Below are 21,141 nucleotides of genomic sequence, written 5' to 3'. Positions count from 1 at the left end.
CTAACGGTATTAAATAAATGCAGTGGAGTAAAAGTACACGATTTACTCCTGAATTGTAGTGGAGTAGCAAAACATGGAAATTGTAAAGTCCCTCAAAATAGTAATTAAGTACAGTACTTAAGTACATATACATAGTTACTTTATACCACTGACATCACCTCAAACGTTAACTAGCTAACTAACTATCAGCTAACTAAATAGCTAACGTTTACTAGCCAGCTGCACAGACCGCTGAAAGTAGCAAAGCAAACTCGGGATTTTTTTATTCTGGTGGGTCCAGCGCTGTAAAGACAGACAGACAGACAGACAGACAGACAGGACAGGCTGGGTGGGTCATGGCTGGGACTTCTTGAAACCAAACAATGGCTACAAACATAGCCCTGCCTGCATCTAAAATAAATGTAATGCTCAGATATTAACGCTAAAATAGGACTGAACTCACAACTTTCGTCTCACCGAATCTCAACATTTCCCACAGTTTTCGACAGCATTCGAATGCAGCAGCTGAGCCGTTTGAGCGCCAAACGATGTGGTAAATACAATCCAGAAAGAAACCCTTTAAAGATAGATATCAGGAAGCGTGGAGTGGAACAACCCAATCTCAAAGAAATGGTAGACAGGGAGACTATTATATTATTCAATGAAGAGTGTTAATAAAGATAATTAATTTGAATTATATTTTGTTATGTTTAAAGGAGTAGAATCGGGTAGAATAGATAATTCTGGTTCACGCTCCAATACAGTAGGTGGCAGTAATGCCGCTTTAACGCTGGTCACCACCCGCCTTCAAAGCGTAAAAATAAGAAGAAGAAGAAGAAAAGCGCCAAACGAAGGGCAGCATTAATAGTTTTTGAGAAATAAAGATAAAGAAATCAAGCTAGCTGGAGAATCAATATAAATATCCTGAAGGCTATCGATTTTTCTAAAGAGAGAGGAGGACTGTGGCTATGTTTAAAAACAAGTCTGCCTGGTTTTCAAGCAGTGTGCCACAGGCATGTCACAACTTTTGGAGTAAGTAACCCATTATCAGGTCAAGCTAGCCTGCTAGTTAAGTGTATCACATGTTTTATTATGCTAACTATTAGCTGGTTTGGTAGCTTAGATCACAAAATAAGTTATTGACTTGAGCTAACAGGGTGGATTTGACTTACATATTATCAACATTTAACAAAGACATGATATAGTATGTATGGTATAGTAAGGCTACCTTTTACTGAATAATAGATATACTGCAAAAATCTAGTTTACTGATTAGTAATGTTAAACGTGTTCATGTTTATTCTATTGACATTCAAATAACACATTTTCTTTTTGTAAAATATATATTGGTTTGAGCTGTCTTGTGTGATTTGCCTACTTATGCTTCCCCTACTCCAGATAACACCACCTTTTGCAGAAAGGGGAAATTACTACAAGAGAATATACATACACACACACTAATGAACACAATAAAAACAACAACAACAACATGTGTCTTTCAGGGCTGGAGGGTGGGAGCATTGCTGGTTGCAGAACAGCAGATTACCTTTTCAGTGAGGATGCTACATGTGCAGATACTATGAGGTGAGCATGATGAAAAACTGTCTGCACATTAATTATCCAACAAATAAGTTGTGAGTTATTTTTATACGACCCCTATCGGATATAATTTTAGCCTTTTCTTTCAGGATATTTGAGAGCAAAGACTATCTTTGGAACAAGGTGGCGGTTTTTCACAGCTTGTTTCTCTCTGCCTGTGAGAGGCGCCAGAGTGTGAAGTCTGTGTGCATCGGTCATTATGTGCTCCCTCCAGCCTCAGTACAGGACGGTGAGGACGATTGCCCTACAATATATGTTTATTTCAATGTTGTCAATCATACCAAAACAGTGGTTCCCAAGTTTGGGATCAAGACCCGCAATAAGGTCCCAAGAGGAATCTGAGTGATTATTAAAAAAACTAAGGAAACTATATGGGAACTCAGACTGCATACGCAATGGTGTATGCTTAACCCTTACACAACCTTTTATTGGTTATTGCTTCAGCCAATCATTGGGAACCACTTTTGTAACACTCATACATTGTTCCTCTTATCATTTTAGAGGTGAGACAGGTGGTCGGTAGATTGATTTGGGAGTTTGAAGATGAGCAGTCAGTGGCACAGGTAGGTACACCAGTCTAAATAATTTACAAAGAGACCGATCATGCAAATCATTTTAGTTCGGCTTCCTTCTGTTTCACAGGGTTTTAGTAGCCAGACAGAAGATGAGTGCAGTGAAGTCAGCAAAAGCAAGTATGTTCAGTTTCCACTATTTCAAATTGGATTTCCATGCATTTTAAACTTTCAGTTAATTCATTAATTCACTATTTCTATTTGGCAGCTCTGGACCATCTGATACGGAGTCAGAAAGTGAAGCTCCTCAAAGTGTTCATTATCCAGTAACTGACATGCGCTCAGGTGAAACATTGATTATCATTAAGTGAATGTCCTTTTTGTAAAATATTTGCACTTGTTTCTCAAAAGTTTACAATAGAAGATTTGCCTGTAATGAAGATCTGGTGAAATAAATATGTACATAGTGAGACAATCTTCAATATCTGTTAAAAAAAAAAGTGTCCTCTGTGTTGTTGAATGTTTTAATATCACTTAATTTTCTGTTGATTTATTCACAACAGGTTACATCAGTATGGACAACCTCCAGAAATATTCAGGCGATCTGTGTGATTTCCATCCTGGATCTCTCCGATGCTCCCACTGTAAAGGCCACTGCTGCCCCCTGCACACATAAGCAGAAATGCACGAGAAAAGGATGAATACACTGGCCTAAAAATAAATCAGTGTCACATGTATTATTCTCATCTCATTGTGAATTTTTTCAACACTATTCTATTTGTCTGCCTATTGTTTAATTTGTCAACCATACTCACTATTTTTATATAAATGGTACAAATGGAAGCATTTGCAAAGCCCTGTTCAGTGTCTGGTATGACAACAGATATAATATAGACTTGCCCTCAAAGGGAGTAGCATGAAGCTGCAGCGTCGGAGACTGCACTCTCAGGACCGCACTCCCAGGACCCTAGTTTTTCGTGACACTGCCACCTAGCGAGCAGGAGACCTGAATATGAATGACAACGCAGAGAGTGTGACTAATGTGAAGTGCTTTTAAAGTTTTATTTGTTTAACATTAATAACAATTCCGGTGTCTTGAAATGAAGTGTGATTAGCTAACATTAACTATGATAGTCTTAAGGCAATACAAACAAACATCTGTTTGCTTATGATAGCTTCTAACAGTATTAAAGGCACTAAAAACAATTATTCGTTAGCTATAGCTTTCGGTAAAAGCATTATTAGCAAAAGCATTAGTTTCGTTAGCATATTTGATTATTTGTTTAATGAAACTAGCGTGATTTTGGCAAGCCCAACTAGGTGTCCTACATTAATTGTTGATTTAATCACTAATTACAGTAAGAGTGTGAGTAATGTGAATCATGTAGTTTGTTTAAAGTTAACAACTATTCTGGTGTATTCAATTGGACAGCAATACAAGCAACACGTGCTAAATGTCATCTGTTAGCCTATGATGACTCGCTGCAAAACCAACTGTTAGCCTTTTTGTTTATTTGTTTAATGAAACCGTATGTTATGGTTATGTTATTTAGCAGAGGCTTTTATCCAAAGTGACTCACAAAAAACATAAAATAACCATAATTAACATTAGAATATCAATACAAATAGTTACATAGTCAGTTACATTACTTATTACATTTTTAACAGGGTAATTAGTCATCTGTAACCTACTACATTTAAAAAAGAAAAAGTAAACTTCCCAACTCTGATCATTAATTATAGTCAGCTAATTAATTAAACTTCAAAGGATGACAAAAGCATGTCAATATGATCTGTCTGTCCGCTACATTAAATCAGCAGTAGCCTAAGTTCTGTCTTCAGTGTAAATGCTTCTTTAATAGTCATTGTATTACTATTTGAATTCATTGTAAATAATCTTAACTGTGCTGACTGCCTGTTTACTGTTTATCAGACAGTCATCATTCTGACATGTTTTGCAATATTGCATGAGGTGTTTTAGTCAGTTATTATTATTCTCATGGAGCGTTTTGAAATACAAGGGTATGAAAGCCCTTAACAATATGTGTGTTTTAATTTCAGTAACACTTTATTTTAAGGGTCACTTGTAGATTATCTACAATATGTCAACAAACTCAGTAGCATGTCAATAGAACATCTGTTAGTTATATTAGGTTAACCATCTACAGATCAGTAGACCATCAGTAACAAGAGCTGTAAGACTCTGGATGGCAATATCTGTTGAGATTATTAATGCATATCAATTGTGCACCAATGCCTTAGCCTTTCCCTATGCAATACTTTAGATTACATCTTGTTCTTATTGTTTCAAAGGCATGGCCAAAGGTTTGCCTTCTGGACTCTGGAGGCCAGAAGCTTGCTCGAGGGAACCCTTCAGCCAGTGTTCAGAGTGCCACGACAGAGTGCCAGAATGGATATCTCCCAGGAGAAGGTGGTCAACAGCAGACCAACAGCAGATTGAAGAATCCACAGTGTGGAAATTGTGCCCAATAAATGTATTCTGCACTGAAATGCCTCTCGGTCAAATTGCATGTTTATCTTTTGCAGCCTGATGCATAAACACACTAACGGTGCGTCTACACAGCAGCGTTAAAAAAATCTTGAAACGCTTCTGCCCATTCACTTTGAATGGGGTGACGTCACTTTCCCTCACTTTTCGCCGAAATGCATTGTGGGCAGGCGAGCGGAGATTTTCAGGATTCAAAGTTGAACAATGTTCAACTTTTGAGGCTGAGGTGGAAGCGTCAGCCAATCAAATCCCGTGTACGCAAATCTGACAGTTCAAGCTCTAGCCAATCAAACGGCGTGTATGCTGGGAGAGACATACCGCAGGTCATTTCCTCATATTCCAAAAAATGGAGGAGAAATTAGCGGTAGCGAATCAATCACCCGGTGCTTTATGACCAGACCTACCGGGATATAAACCGGAGAAGCCAGGCATGGAGGGAGGTGGCAGAGACAGTGGTATGTTTTCGCCTGTTTTGGGGAGTTTATATCCAGTTTACTTCGGGCTTTTTTGCTTCGTATGTCGCGGGCGGGAGATTCATGTGATTGGTTGTTCGCAAAAAATTCCCAAGCTTCAGATACGCCCACCTCCAAGATTTTTTTAACGCTGCTGTGTAGACGTACCGTTACAGTTGTTTTTCAGTAATCTAGCACCTCTTCAAAGACACATTTGATTTGATTTATTTTGAACGTGTAATACAGTAAAAAAATATATATAATAAATGTATGTCTACATACAATATACATTTACAATTATAAATAGATGATATCATTATTACTACAATATATATATATTTACGTTGTATGTCAAATTTGATAAGACAAATATAAAAGACTATCTTTTTACATCTGACATACAAAATACATTTGATATTAACAACAAATTGTTGTAAAAAATAAATAAAATAAACAATAATAATAATAATAAAAACATATTTTCATGCATGTAAATGTCTACTTTTGCGATTTTCATGCATTTTTAGATGGATAATAACAAGCATTACAATGTCTACTTTTGCAGTCATCCAATCCGCTAGGTGGCGATGTTGCAAAACAACTAGGGTCCTGGGAGTGCACTTCTACAATGCAAAATGTAATAAAAAGAGGAATACTAAAGTTGCCATTATCGATACCATAATGTAATCGTCAAAGACATGCCATAGCAGTTTAAGCAATCTTTAGTTGGACGTGTGTGGGACTGAGTGTTGTACGGTAGTGAAAGGGTTTTTGTACTAACTAAGTCACAGTAAACCGATAGTAAACGCTCAACAGTCACTTGTAACACTCTTAACATAATTTAGAAAACGTTTTAAAGTAACAACGAGCAGCAGTAAAAGGAATATTAATGTAATGAGTGTTGTTTCATTGTTTTGGGACGTAGCGGTCACTCCTTCAAAGTGGACTCTTCCGCGGGTCTTGACCAATCACATGCTTTGTTTTGGTCCCAGCCCCTCTATCAGGAAGGTGTAGCCTGCTGCAGGTTTCTTTTGCACTTTGACACTTCGCCCAATACCCAAAAGGGGAATCTCTCTTTGGACTCTGTTATTGTGTAGCTTCTTCTTCACCCTGTAAGGTCTGCTCAGTGCTGCGTCTGTCATGGCGGGGGGAAATCTGTCGGTCGTGCTGCACGCCAAGGGAGACCTCCGGCTGGTAGGAGACCACATCCAACCTGTACCATATGCTGCAGACGATTAGTATGAATTAAGATGAGTGCAACCTCTCTTTTTTTGTTTGTTTTTTGCCGATTTCTCACAGGAAAATCGCCCTATCCCGGAGCCAGGGCCTAATGGTATGATACATCATACAATTAAATATAATATATAGTATGTGTGCATGTTACTTAGGGTTTTATGACTGAAATGATTTAAATAATAGTCAATGCACAAATATCTTTCTCAATTTAAAATCTGCTGCATGTCAAAATGCATAACAAATGCCAACTTTTTACATTTGTTGCAAAGGAATATAGTTCAAACTGTGGAGAAACTAGGCATTGCTTTTAAAGTTTTCAAATGTTTTGTTGTTTCCTCTGAACTACTTTGTGACTTGCAAGTGAATAATTCATAGCTGTCAAAAAACTCACAACATGTTTATTTTTACTTTTGTCATTAGTTTGCTAAAAATTCAACTGAATAGTCATTTTATTTTAGTTAATTCATTAATTGTATCTGCTGAACAAATTCAGAGGTAAGGTAACAAAACATGCACACCCTCTTATGAGTAAGTGTCGTGATCTGCACCCAGAGGTTTTGCTGCAGATGCACTCTGTAGGAATCTGTGGATCAGATGTCCACTACTGGCAGAACGGCCGAATCGGGGACTTTGTCCTCACCAAACCGATGGTGTTGGGACACGAGGCAGCAGGGCGTGTGATGAAGGTCGGATCAGAAGTCAAGCATCTTAAAGTAGGTAAGTGGGCAAGCAATGTAAGAATCCGCCATTCTGTTAAAAAGTGAACACTCTTATTTGAAACTACATTTGTAATTCAAAAGGGTTAAGTTACTTTGTCAAATCTGGTTAGTACCTACAGTACTTTAACAGCAATAAACATACACAGTCATGGCACTGTAACTTCATACAGTGTACATCAGGAAGTCTTACTTAATCCTTAAATGTGTATGGTATTGAAATACATTTCTCACTTGGCCACAGTGTAATAGAGTTACCTGGACAAATTGCATTGTGTATTTTGTAGGTGACAGAGTAGCCATTGAGCCAGGCGTGCCCCGCGAGATGGATGAGTCATTTAAAAACGGAAGATATAACTTGTCTCCTACCATCTTCTTCTGCGCCACACCTCCTGATGATGGCAATCTGTGCCAATACTACAAGCACAGTGCCAACTTTTGCTACAAGTAAGAGCTTGTTTTAAGGATTGCATGGCTTTACCCAAGAGATTGCCCAACAACTGCCTGATATTGACTACCAACTGACTCTATTGCCTAACCTTTGCATAACTCTTTTTTTTTTTTCTGTTTATCTTGAAATACCCAGGTTGCCTGATAACGTGACATTTGAGGAGGGAGCTCTAATCGAACCTCTGTCTGTGGGGATCCATGCCTGTCGCAGAGCCGGTGTAACCCTGGGCACCACCGTGCTCATCTGTGGTGCAGGTAACAATGAGCCAAGAACTTAAACTCAGACAATAAAACATGTCACCACTATTAGTAGGAAAATTCCATCAGCAAGATGCTGCAGCTAAATTTGAGGAAGTGCCACACATACAAAGAGATAATTGTACTGTGTTTGTGTTGCAAGCAAGGCATCTAAACACACATCAGTGGGTGCAGTCACAAATACATAACTGACTCGACAGAAAACTACTGAACCCTTACACAACTTGTAGAGGCCTAATATTTAACAAATCCGTTATGTTGCAAAAACAAGTTAATTCTCATTTAAGCCACTCATGTTAAGCATTACATGAAGCTGACAGTCCTTTAAGGCTAATGTTACACAGTACTTGTGACAGCTGCAAACTCATTATAACATCGACTCTTTTTACTTTACAAAATGTCATGCTTGAAATCAATATTTAAAACAGTCTCTAAAATAGGCATCTTTCTCTCTTCTCACAGGGCCTATTGGGTTGGTCTGCCTGCTAGTGGCTAAGGCGATGGGGGCCTCGCAGGTCGTCATCACAGGTAACACAAACCATTTATATATACAGTTAACATCTACTGTATCTTAACTGAAGTGACACAACATCATCTCCTGTTCGGTCTTCTCTTTTTGCCTGTAATGCTCCTCTGCTGCTCAGATCTGGCCCCCGAGCGTCTGACCATGGCCAAAGAGTTGGGAGCAGACTACCAGCTGACGGTGAAGAGAGGAGACGCTCCCCGGCAGCTCGCCGAGAGCGTCGAGGAGAAGCTGGGCGCTCAGCCGCACGTTACTATTGAATGCTCTGGAGTGGAGAGCAGCATTCAAACCGCCATCTATGTATGTGACTGCTCAGTTGTATTAGGAATAATGAAGAAAGTCTGGGGAAACTATAGACATGCAACGTTTACTTCTCCGCTATAACTTATTTATTTATCTGACAACTTTGGCTACTAGTTGGCCATGGTATAGCTTTAACAACCCAACAGTTTATTAAATGGTTGCAATTATCTCCACCTCATCATACTACAACATAGAAATGCTACCTACATCCTAATACATCAGTAATAGTATTCTAGTAGATAATATATAACACTCACAGTTACTTCTTACTTCTAGTTTGATGCTTCTAATACATTTTGATCCCAATGCATACTCAAGACCTCTATGAAGCATAATGCTAATGAGCTTCAGTATAGTCATTTTATATTTACTTTTCCCTGTCAGGCCACGCGACCAGGTGGAGTGGTGACGCTGGTGGGTCTCGGCGCTGAGATGGCCAATATTCCTCTGATCCATGCTGCCATAAGAGAAGTGGACATCAGAGGAGTTTTCCGCTACTGCAACACGTAAGAAAATAACCACTCATTTGCCCTTCGATAAGCAGACATTTAAGCAACACTTCAGGCAGTTTCACCTGAGAGCATTAATGAGATCATTCATGCCTTGGTTGAAGCTCAAAGTAATAATTAGGTATCACAGACTGGTTTGAACTCTTGAATAAAATGCTTGTCTCACTGTGTTGCAGCTGGCCGATGGCAGTAGCCATGTTGGCGTCAGGTAAAGTGAATGTGAAGCCCCTGGTGACCCACCGCTTCAACCTGGAGCAGGCGGTGCAGGCCTTCGAGACCACGCGTCAGGGTCTCGGGATAAAGGTCATGTTAAAGTGTGACCAGAACGACCAGAAGCCCTGACCCACTGCAGGGAAACAGACCTGAGCCGAGAGCCACTCAGCGTGACAAGCAGAGACAAACACAGGCTGGACGTTGACCCTAGAATAGATAACAGAGAGTTCAAAGAGACAAACTGCATCAAGTGGTACGAGACATTATTGAATGAAACATTTGTAATGGTTGTTTATCATTTGTTCCATTATACATTTTTTATAATTGTTCATATGGCTACTGTAGTGAAAGAAAATCAATAAATCATACAATTTAAATAAAATGTTAGATGGCTTTTTGTGTTTTTTCCAATCCTGCACTACCTAATTTCAGACATCAGGGGGAACTAGAGGCTCAGAGTGAAAACGCATATCAGTGTTTTCGTCCCAATCCTATGACATAACATTCTACTTCTTTGTTTTTGTATACATGTCCTCTACTTTCCAGCATGAGCACAACATATTCAAGACATGCCTACAGTTATGGAACTGGGACAGAGATGTGTGCCACAACTCCACAAGGAATAGTTCAAGCATAGAATATTTACAGCATACTAAATGTTGTGCTTTACTATTTTTGTAGTTAGTAAAAAATAAACCAATGTACATTACAGGGAAATATCCAATGAATATAATACAATGCTAGGACTTGACTAGAGAAAGAAAATGTATTAATTCATACCTTTTTTCAAATCTTTGGGTAGCCCCTCCATTCACACGTTTAATGTTTATTTACTTTTACTAACATTGGTATGTCGTTTTTTAAGACACATCTAGTAACTCTTATTACGATAAGAGTGAATTTTGAATTTGACTGAAAGGTAAATGATTAAGAGAAAAAAATTAATGAACTGTTGATTTCAAAATAGTAGTATTAACTTTCATGGGATTGATTTAAAGTAAGAAACAATAGGTAAAAACGTTGACATAACCATAAGAAACTTTTCCTCACCGATTGTTTTCTTTTCCTGGCAGCAATGGGCTTCTACACAAAACAATCTAGTCATGAACGTACAAGGATAAAGAAATCACTGCACCCCCACTCAGCATATTCTGTTTCTGAACCAGAGTTCAGTTTGAGCCAGTCCAACAAAACCAGTCAGGTTTAACTCAGATTTTATTATCTTGCCACAATGACATGAAACTACTTTACGAGGCATGCACACAGATAATGTTCATATGGTTAAAATGTACTACAACGCATGGTAAACCTTTACCCGGCGGTAAGGCTCGTTTCCGTCACAGTGTGTGATTCACAGTTCTCTCTCTCTCTCCCTCTCAGAGCTGAACGCCAACAGGTCGGGAGAGGTTTGCCGTGACTAAACCTGTGTGTGTTTTTTGTTTTTTAAATGAGCACAATACTAGACAAGTTTCTCTTTATGTACACACATTCTAATACTGCTTATGGCAATGGGACAGCTCACACAACACAGTTACATTCACAATCCACTCAGTATGCATGAGTGTCAGTCAGGAACACTAAATATGAACGAACGGTAGCACACAAAATAAACTTCATTTTTCATACATGTGACTTTGATATCAAAAGCATACTTGATGCATGTTAATAGCTTTACTTGGTTGCTTATTATTTAAATGTGTGTGAGTGTGTGTACATGAGATCTAGAAAAGTCTTCAGAGGTTGAACTCGTGTATTGCCGTTAAAATGAAGAAAATCAAAAGGATATGGCATTTCTCCCATAAACCCCTGCTGCGAGCATTGGTTTGATTCACATGTACATTATAGCAACGTAGCATATTTAAACATTTCAAAACACATTCCCCTGTTCACTGGCGACTTTTTTGATATCCGACATTTTATTTTGTTTTTGCCAACATCTCGGTCCATTTTTACTCAACAGCCAGATTCAATTAATATTTACAATCCTCCGACACCTTCCCTCGCAATATTAGCAAAATATGTATTTACATGATAAATAAATAAACAGAGAAGAAAATGAAACTATACAAGAAGTATAGTAGAAGTATCATATTGCATTACATGAATATAAAAAAATAAATTGTGACGCATTCGCTCGATAAGTCCGCCCGCACGATCTCACTGAAGTGACACGGAAAAGCAAAGACAGGATAAATTAATCACACACACACACACACACACACACACACACACACACACACACACACACACACACACACACACACACACACACACACACACACACACACACACACACACACACACACACACACACACACACACACACACACACACACACACACACACACACACACACACACACACACACACACACACACACACACACATTCTTCAGCTGGTCAGATGTCAATAAAATGGGCATTTCATGTTAAGCACAGACAGGAGGAGATTGATGAAGAGCTGTAGTCATCAGCTCAAAGAAAGAAATGATAAGAGATGAATTGTCAGGGAGAAGCCTCCTCCCCCGCTCACTGGTCAGCTTGGTTTGTCCCGTAACCTTATTGGACAGTCCCTGGACATCGTCTATATGTACATAGGTGTCTCCTGTCCTGTGAGGAGTCTGAACATGGCCGCCGGCATGGTCTTCATGTGAATCTGGCAAAAAAAACAACAAAAATCTCAATGAAAGGGCCAAATATTTAGATCTTGTCTTCATGTTTAATGCTGTAGAATATTGTCTGTATTATTTTCTGGTTCCATGATAAAAGGGTTTGAGCTTTAACCATAAAACTCATTGTTGCCGTGTACAAAATCCTGCGCTAGCCAATCTAAAGTCCATTTACTGCATTGTGTGTATGTTCAAACACGTAGAAGTTCTGAGGTGATTAACTTATTCCTGTTAAATACTACTTGATACTTCTACCCCTCGACATTTCAGAGGTAAATAATGTACGGTTTATTACACTGCAATTATTTGACACTTACAGTTGTTAGTTTCCCTTTTTATAAAGAAAGACAAACAGCACTGTATAACACAGTACTACTAATGTACCCAGTAGGATACAAATAATCGAAAATTGGCTAAACATTGAAAACGGCTGCATTAAAATGCTCTTACATGTTAGTGATACAAACACTAGAGAGCCCACTCAGGTATTTATACTGTAACTTGTACCTGCTCCAGATGGAAGTTTTAAAAGTAAAACCAAAAGCTAGAAACTGCAACACTGATCCGTCCTCTTTTCTTGGGACTCTTCTTTCATATGATTTAAATCCAGGTTAACTTTAAATAGCAGACTTATATTATCCCCAAATGCAGAATAAAAAGCAGTGTAAAATCAATGGCCATGAACAAGATATATTGAGTAAAGTGAGAAAAAAGGTTTAAAGAGGTGCATTTAGACTGCAGCTGGGTGAGAGGAATGACCTCGGTGAAGGTTTTGATTCTGCCATCTTATGCACTCCACTGAGTCCCCTCTACAGTGAGTAGTGAGAGTAGTAAATCATCTCAAACAAAGCTTCAGACCGTTGTGCTCCACAGAAATGAACTTGATAAATCTAACCTTCCGCAACAACAGAAAGAACAGGATCTGTACTTGTGTAATATTTTAGTTCTGACATGTTTGGCTCAGAACACTTTGAAATATCTTCTCAAACTGGATCATACAATTTCACATAATGCTACTGAACTGTATATTTTGTTAGACTATCCCTGCCTGGTAATGCCAAGGTAATTCAAATGTAACTCCCCAATTTCTATTAGAAATGTGTGGTCGCCAAGCTTCACCTTAGATAACCAATCAGGGGGATTTTCCTCACTATATTAAAGTTCACCTATTATGCAAAATGCACTTTTTGATGTCTTTTATACATAAATATGTGTCCCCGGTGAGTAAGGAGCCTCAGAAAGTGTCCGGAAACACAACCCTCTCTCTTTTCCTCCTTACCCAATTCTCTAAAAACAGGGGTACAACGGAGCTGATCCAGATTTGCTGTGGACTTGACGTCAAATCGAAAATATGGGCTGGCTTTACATTGAACTCCTGGCAACGTCCCGCTCACGTCCCAACCTCTCGTCCCCATAAACAGTCCGCAGCTGTGTGTCTGTGTATTCCCAGGGAGGGCCACACAACTCTCTCAACAGTTTTATGTACAGTGTTATTTACTTCATGCCGATAGTGGTAGTGAAATAAAAACACATGTTTTTATACATATATGCAAATCTGTACATCCCAACGTTAGTGTCCTCTGCTTTCTAATGTGTGTGTGTTTATGTTCATCAGATTCACCTCGCCGACAGAGTTGGAGAGGGCCTGGACGATCTTCTCGTGTGCAGTGGCCACCACACTCTGCCCGTTGATCTCTATGATCCTGTGACCCACACGGACCCCCCCCTCGCTCAGCAATGCCGCCGCGCATCAGACTGCAGATCTGACAAACACACAAAAGGTCGTCAAGTTATTAGCATTTTGGGAGAAAATACTGAGTAATATGCAAAAACAAGGCCACTGGAAAGGTGACATGTCTGCAGGGATACTTTGAAAACACCTGAAACAAAAACTGTAACGGCCAAGAGATAAACTTCACATTACATCCTCACTGAAGATAATTGGAATTATGTTTTTTTAATCAAGGATTGTATTTTGTGGACAATGCTGTTCGAGGCAGAACAGCAGTTTATCACTGCAAATTCCAAACACATAGACACATTTGAAGATTCATCTAAACCAGGGATGGGCAACTTGGATGGTGGTGGGGGCCACATAATGTATGTATTGGCCACCAGGGGGCCGCAGATTCACTTGGAACACACACACACACAAATTCCATGTATTGTATGTAATTATTAACAAATATACTAAGTCAGACATCTTCATTGACATTTTACAATCTTTCAGGGAACATCCTCTAATAAGCTCACTAAACAAATATCAGTTCACAGAAATGTTATTTAATTTTTACAAGTGGCATGTATGTATTGAACAGGTTATTTAACAGTGGAATAAAACTATTTTAAACTATTGGAAAGCATACACAGAGGGCCTCATCATATAACTTTGCGTGGGGCCACAAGTTGGCGGCCCTGTGTCAACCCGCACTCTGCTGTTCCTCAGCGCCGCTCCCCCTCCCTCCCGCTGAAATTATGAATGAAAAGCGTATAGTAATCATAGATAACACGGCAGGGTCCGTGACAGTATGTTTTCATCTGATTTCAAATAAACAAAGTCTTGGTTTTTAGAATATGAAACTTGTTTCGCCAAATTCAGATGATAAATACAACTTTGAAGCTTGTAAAGGCATAATTACAAGCGGTAACTTAACGTCACAGCAGGCATAACAACAGCCAGTGTTTCTTGTGAGTGTTTCCCCGGGAAACAAACACAATACACACAAACGCGTCACAGATTATTTCGCGGTATTTTGCTGCCGAACAAAATCATGTACGCAGCTCGCGACGTAACTAGGAGTCTAGTGGATGGTATCAGTACTACAAGTAAAAAAATACAAAATATATATATATATTTTTTTAATTAATGACGTTGTTTATAAATTAATCTGAGGGTCGCAAAAAGAGGCCCCCGGGCCGCCAATTGCCCATCCCTGATCTAAACTAATGAATCCAATCTTTATTCATGAAAATACAAAGTAAGATTAAATAATGTTTTGAAAAACAACACTTTGGATGACACAGTTTTGACAGTATTACAAATCTCAAACCCAGACGTCAGATTGAAACTCACAATGCCGTTCTGCACGCTGAAGCCCAGCTGATACTTCAGATCCGGTCTCTTGATGAGGACGGTGGTAACAGGAGGGCAGCTGACGATATTCATCTTCACCTGCACCTGGTTCTTCAAGCCCTTTTAGAGAGAAACACGTATACATTGGTTTCACAGAAATTAATTGGAACAATTTTAGATTATCATGATGGCCTCGGTGTGTACCTTGATGATTCCCTGACAGGTGGCGAGGGGCAGCCCCACCAGGCTGGTGTTGTTGATGGACATGATCTGGTCTCCGATGCTCAGCTTTCCAGAGCGCGCCGCTGGCCCCCCGTTCATCATGTTGGCCAGAATGACGGTGGGCAGGATGGAGCCCCAGCCGGACTCCACTATCACCACGCCCAGGATCTCCCCTTTGCTCTTCTCCAGCTGCAGCTGTGAGAGGAGAACGTCTGTTGCTCATTTTCATGTTCAGTCATAGACAAACTGACTACTTCTAGCTACAGTACCATGAAACCAAGCAGAAATCTGTGGTCTAACAGCAGCCTGGATTTCAGAGGGTGGGGCTGGGAAATATCATGATATATATATGTATATATATATATATGAGTCTATTAAAAATGATCAACCATGTCATACTGTATATATCGAAATACCTATCCCTTTAATATCTCTGGCTGCCTTAAACTATATAAATCAATAAGCTGCAATAAGTGATGTTTATGTGTTTTAAATCTATATCAAATATTAAATCACATATTATTTTGATTATTTGCATTTAATTTTCCCAGATCTTTTCAAATGTCAAAAATCAGTCTAGTTACTACTGTAACGGTTTTTACTGACTGAGGCCCTGCACAGATGTTTGTATAGAAAGAGTAGTAATAGTAATAGTAGTAGTAATAGTAGAGTAAGTAGTATTTATAGATTCGTATTTAGTCTTTGAACTATATGTTGTAAAGCACTAAGACATAAAAAGTACTAAATTATTATTATTATTCTTATGTAATGCTACATGTATATCAGACATATATCCTCAGCATCTTTATGAATACTTCTGAATCAGCACCACAAACCTCCCCTAAGTGAACACACAGAGGGGCAGTGACACTTCTACAGCACAACCAAGCTGTATTTAGGTTGCCTATACTGTATTATTTATGTTCCATATTACACAAAAAGACACAAACTGATCCTATTATTACACCAGAATCTGAGTTACTCGGCACATCTAAACACTGCCCTGATATAGAAAAGAGCTCAGACTCTTCAGAGCAGCAGATGCTACCAGCCTGCACATGAAGCCATGGGAAACTAATTTGTCCTGCACACAGTCGGCGAGGAAGCGAGAGTGGTAGAGGAAAGCCGTTTCCCCATCTTTAAAAATGGGGCCCTCGCCGCCTCTGTGCTCAGACGGCAGAAAGTGTTTCACGGTTTTTAATTCTCCAAAAGCTTTCAGTAATGCTTTCAGGGCAAAGTGTTAGCTAAAGAGGAAATGCTAAAGAAAAAACACAGCTATCGTTGACATGCTGCGAGTAGATTTCACTGTACCATCTGCCTCTTGATCTGTCTAATTAGTGAACAGCTCCTGTACATTTGTGTGTTTCTGTAATGGCCCTGCAGCACGCATGTAAAATCACTGTTTTATGTTCTTGTTTTTTCTCCTGCAAAACACAAACATTTGCAGAAATAGGGCCATGTGTGCGCACTGCAGGCTGTATAAATACCAACCTCTTTGCAGTTTTCAGAGTTGGAGAAGTGGATGAGGTCGTCGTTGTACATCTCCTGGGTGTTGATGATGTCGCTGTACTCCTTCTGACTCAGGTCCTCGGGGTTGATGCCGTTTGCTCTCAGGAACTCCTGGTAAGCGACGCTGAACGCCTGGCCGATGGACTGAGCGATGAGCTGGGCCTTTACACACAAAAAGCAGAAATCATGTTGTTGTGTTAGGTCCACCGACACTTATCTTGACTGAGTTGAATATAAATAACAATACAGTGTGAAAAAAAGCATCCGGTGGTATCGCACAATAGTGCCATTGAGGGTGCCAAGAATATGTTAAGGCTTAATACAAATTGATTTTCCCTGTCATAAACTATTTGTCTACTTCTACAGGTGCACCATAGAGAGTATCCTGACTGGCTGCATCACGGCCTGGTACGGCAGCTGCACCGCCCTCAATCGTAAGGCTTTACAGAGGGTGGTGAAAACTGCACAGAACGGAGCTGCCATCCATGGAGGACCTTTACTCCCAGCGGCTCAGGAAGAAATCCCTCCGGATTATAAAATACCCCCATCACCCCAGCCACAAACTGTTCTGTCTGCTGCCGTCTGGCAGGCGTTACCGTGGCATCCGGACAAAAACCACCAGATTCAGGGACAGTTTCATCCCACAGGCCATAAGACTGTTAAACACCTGAACTGTTGAAACAACATCTGTTAAACACCTGAACTGTTGAAACAACATCCTTAATATTCATCTGGCTGCTACTTAAAAATTATTTATCTATTTACCTAATATATAATATTCCAATAACTTGCTTATAGACTCTTATTGCACTATTTCACTTTTTTAAACTATTTTTCTTTTTGTATTTACTATTTACTTGCACTATATTTTTCTGTTTATCTGTTTTATTGTGTTGCACTACTTGGAGAAGCCTGTGACCTAAGATGTTCACACTGTAGCTATGTTCGTATGACTAAATAAAGAACCTTGAACCTTGAGCAAGAAAGGAAAAATGTTCCTGCTCTGGCTTCCATGAGAATATTCCTGAAGATAATCGGCAGAAAAACAAATCCATATAAAGTTTATTTTCGGCCTTTACAACACTGTTGGAAAGATTCAGCTTATAAATTGTCAGCTATAGTATTCTGCACAAATCCATCACTTTAGACTAGCCATTCCCAACCAGGGGCTCTCTGACACACATGAGGTACATCTGGATTTGGCCATCATTGGGTGAGAAAAGCAATTCATCCACATGGGCTGTGGTTGTATTGAAGGGGAAAATAAGCAGAAAAATAGTATTAAGATTAAGTTTGAGTTTTTTCTTTGGTATAGCTGTGAAATAACCTATAAACTACAACATACGTCAGTCTGAATAACCTGGGTGACCTGTAACAACAGAAATATATCGCTAAAAGGATAAATGATTGAACTGTGCTGCTTAAGCCACCCACTCTTAAGTAAGCAAACCTGAGAGAGAGAGATCTAAACATCAACACTCCCAGGATCAGCATGCATCCAGTTTAAAATCTCGGTGTCATCTCAGGTGGTAATGATGAAGGGTTTTAAGCATATCTGTTTGGGCTGTTAGTACAACAATCTAGTACACAAATATATGGAACTGCAGCTTTAAAGCACCCTCCATCAAGACACACATACATTTAATACCAAGGAAGGAAAAACTTGTAAAAAAAATGGTAATTAGCAAATCGTATAAAGCAGACTGAGAATCCAAAGCGTGGTCTCGGCTGTGAGAGATAAGATAGATCTAGAGAATATTGAGGGTGCGGTATTTTGCAGACCCTATTCTCGCTGAATTCCTCTTTAATTGAATTCTGTACTTGAATATAAATCTCTTGTTGTTGTTGCAGACATTCATGAACCCAAACTCTCCAAATCAATACACTGAGAATTAGTTTTGCAGGGCAATAAAAAAGTCAAAAATAGCCAAACGCTGCATACAGCAAGCAGAGCAACAACGGAAACAGTTTCTAAATTGATGGAAGAGCGGCTGAACGGCTCCATTATAACTCCAGCAGGCCTTTAAAAGCTGGCAGCAAAAGTTAGCTGAAGAGAGGACAGACTGGAGAGCAGCCTTTAGAGCGACTGGCACACACTCTGGACTGCTGGCTCCATATTGTTCATGATGCCAAGTCTTGCTTAATCTGCTTCCACAAGACAAGCAGCAGCTCTGTGAGTTATAAATGGCCAGCCAATTTACATCATTCCCTGTCAGAGAGATCCTCTGAACGCTTGTTAAAGGTCACAAAGCTACACTTCTGAGAATTTCTAAATATAACAAAAACAATTTCCAATTATGCGGAGGAAAGATGAAAAACAGGAACCAATACTAGGATGTCTTCGAGCCAAATTGCGTGAAAAGCGCTCATATTTGGAAGCTAAAATTGAATCTGACAATCAAATAACAATAACAACGCAAAAACAAGCGTCAACAAGAGAGTCCTCTTACATAATAACAGAAAAACACAACAGTGCGACCTCTGTGTGACCTCTCACCTGCTCACAGTCAAAGGAATTTCAAGTTTTTCATTGTTTCTCATAAGCAGCCGGTTTGTGATATTAAAAACTCACAAAGTACTTACATCCTCAGACTCAAAGACATGGCAAATCATCTTGTACTGCTTCTTCGCCTCTGGGGCTCCGGGTGTAGTTTCGATGCAGTCCTGGGAGGCTGTGCGTGGCATGCGGCGTCTCGCCATCAGGACCACGATGTTCCCAATATCGGCAATGTAGGATATAGTTCGGAGCGCGTTGTCCATCATCGTTTCCTGTAGAGACATCAACCAAAATGTAAAAGAGGCAACATATTTGCTCCTACAGTTAAGTCAAATGTTCAACTTGTGTAGCAATATGACAGCAACGACTGTATTTATATGCTATCATTTAGTAATATATGAAGATTGAGGTGTTTAATCAAATACTTTTGATTATGTGGACCTCACATCTGAAACAAAATATATACACAGAGTCATTTCATAATTCAGTGTCTCCAAACCAACTCAGATGACGGGGATCATGTTAAAAATGGTGAAACGAGACCACAGAATTGTGGAGAATCGTCCACTCCACATTAAAGGCCTTTTTTTTTTTTAAAGCTTTAACCATCCTTTAGTTATGCTGCTATAGGCTTATACTGCTGGGAGACCTATACGAAGCTCCTCTCTCCTCCTCTTCCTCTCCATCTGTCTGCCTTCATGGGGAATCACAACGTCTTTGTGCTGTGTTGTGTTACCTTGGATCATGGATTGTTGCATCGCCTGCTGCTGTGGTTTTGCTTGCTATACACACTGCTACCATTTATATTATTTGTCATATTTTTAAGGAGCTATTATTTCATTTCATTTAATCGTTTATTTGAACCGGGACAGTGCACATTAATGAACATTTTAAACAAAATAATGCTTTCAAATGTAAATGAGCCGGATTTTAGCTTTGAGCTAATTTCCATCCGTAGTCCCATTATTATTATTAATGTTGTGCATCCACCACACCCCCCTTCCTCTCTCTCAACCTGACCATGGAACTACAAAAAGTAAAGTACATTTGGACCATGACTTACATTGGGTATTGATATAATATACGTAGGTGCCAGAGAGACCATGCTGGAGCCAATAAAAAGACACTACATCACGATAAGGCCTTTTAAATGACACATTTACGTCATTACATCTTTCCACAGTGAGCTTGCTGTTAGTGTTTCTCAAAAACTAACCTAGCTTTGAGCAATATTTTGTAACAATTACTGGTAATGATCCTGTTTCAGTTAACAGTTGGCTTCCTTTGATGGGTAATATTTGATGATTAAAACATCAGGGTGCAGCAGACTTGTTTCCTGTCTTTGTCAAAGCTGCCGGATTCTTTAGGGCAGAGAGTGAGATGAAAGTAATGTTGATAGAAAAATACGCGCCTTATTTTGAATGAATTCAAAACTGTATAATGTGATTATAGCAAAAATAACGACCCGAAGAATTTGATCTTAAGTACATTTCATCGGATAATAATGATCAGGTGTACAAAAAACTTGGTTTGGATATCAGTGTTTGTGTTGAAGAAAACAAAATGATATGTTTGTTTACTCAGCCAAATAATTACCGTATGTTATGATGTAACTGATATGAAGCATTGTTTCTGAACGCAAATATGGAATAGCAGTTTAGATTTACAATTGAAGGAGATTCTGAAGGTTTGATGAGAAAAACTTGTTTTTGTTAATGTTTTATGATAATATGCTAAATGTAATTTCAGTTTAATTAACTTCCCTTATGTCTGATGGGTTTAATACAGTATCCTAATTAATCCTGTTGTTCCAGCCCACCTTCGCAGTGGTTCATATTATGAATCAATGTCAGAAACCATAGCAAGCTGCACTGAGCCTTTTAAATGCAAAACGAAGGCTTTTATACTGAATC

At 39.2% G+C, this 21,141-nt stretch overlaps 3 protein-coding genes across 4 annotated transcripts in view; 2 read left to right on the top strand and 1 right to left on the bottom strand.

Annotated features, from left to right (window-relative positions):
- The first annotated feature begins 820 nt into the window (after nt 1–820).
- On the top strand, nt 821–2,832 carry terb2 (telomere repeat binding bouquet formation protein 2). 2 transcript variants are annotated; one of them, XM_034117105.1, is made up of 7 exons: nt 821–1,011; nt 1,482–1,563; nt 1,668–1,807; nt 2,080–2,141; nt 2,198–2,270; nt 2,359–2,435; nt 2,654–2,832. In XM_034117105.1, the coding sequence occupies exons 1-6, from the start codon at nt 948–950 to the stop codon at nt 2,418–2,420; spliced, it is 483 nt and encodes a 160-aa protein (XP_033972996.1). In that variant the 5' UTR covers nt 821–947; the 3' UTR covers nt 2,421–2,435; nt 2,654–2,832. The 2 variants fall into 2 exon arrangements, with proteins under 2 accessions (XP_033972996.1, XP_033972995.1); XM_034117104.1 differs by having other exon boundaries at nt 2,221–2,270; nt 2,654–2,828.
- Nucleotides 2,833–6,052: 3,220 nt separating this feature from the next.
- Nucleotides 6,053–9,646, top strand: sord (sorbitol dehydrogenase). The gene is made up of 9 exons (XM_034117103.1): nt 6,053–6,245; nt 6,351–6,384; nt 6,840–7,004; nt 7,291–7,450; nt 7,590–7,708; nt 8,174–8,239; nt 8,356–8,534; nt 8,922–9,043; nt 9,223–9,646. Exons 1-9 carry the CDS (start codon nt 6,192–6,194, stop codon nt 9,386–9,388), a joined length of 1,065 nt encoding a protein of 354 aa, XP_033972994.1. The 5' UTR covers nt 6,053–6,191; the 3' UTR covers nt 9,389–9,646.
- A 1,973-nt stretch (nt 9,647–11,619) lies between these two features.
- The window catches only part of apba2b (amyloid beta (A4) precursor protein-binding, family A, member 2b), a 62,185-nt gene continuing 52,663 nt past the window's right edge, over nt 11,620–21,141 (bottom strand). The window contains 7 exon segments of the mRNA XM_034117143.1: nt 11,620–11,914; nt 13,549–13,653; nt 13,655–13,690; nt 15,001–15,120; nt 15,205–15,417; nt 16,714–16,893; nt 19,315–19,500. Coding sequence (XP_033973034.1) covers nt 11,843–11,914; nt 13,549–13,653; nt 13,655–13,690; nt 15,001–15,120; nt 15,205–15,417; nt 16,714–16,893; nt 19,315–19,500 — 912 coding nt within the window. The 3' untranslated portion in view covers nt 11,620–11,842.

Source organism: Trematomus bernacchii, unplaced genomic scaffold (genome assembly GCF_902827165.1).
Source record: "Trematomus bernacchii unplaced genomic scaffold, fTreBer1.1, whole genome shotgun sequence".
NCBI classification, from domain to species: domain Eukaryota; kingdom Metazoa; phylum Chordata; class Actinopteri; order Perciformes; family Nototheniidae; genus Trematomus; species Trematomus bernacchii.
The sequence above is the reverse complement of the archived record's forward strand: the minus strand, read 5'-3'. Positions and strand labels throughout refer to the sequence as shown.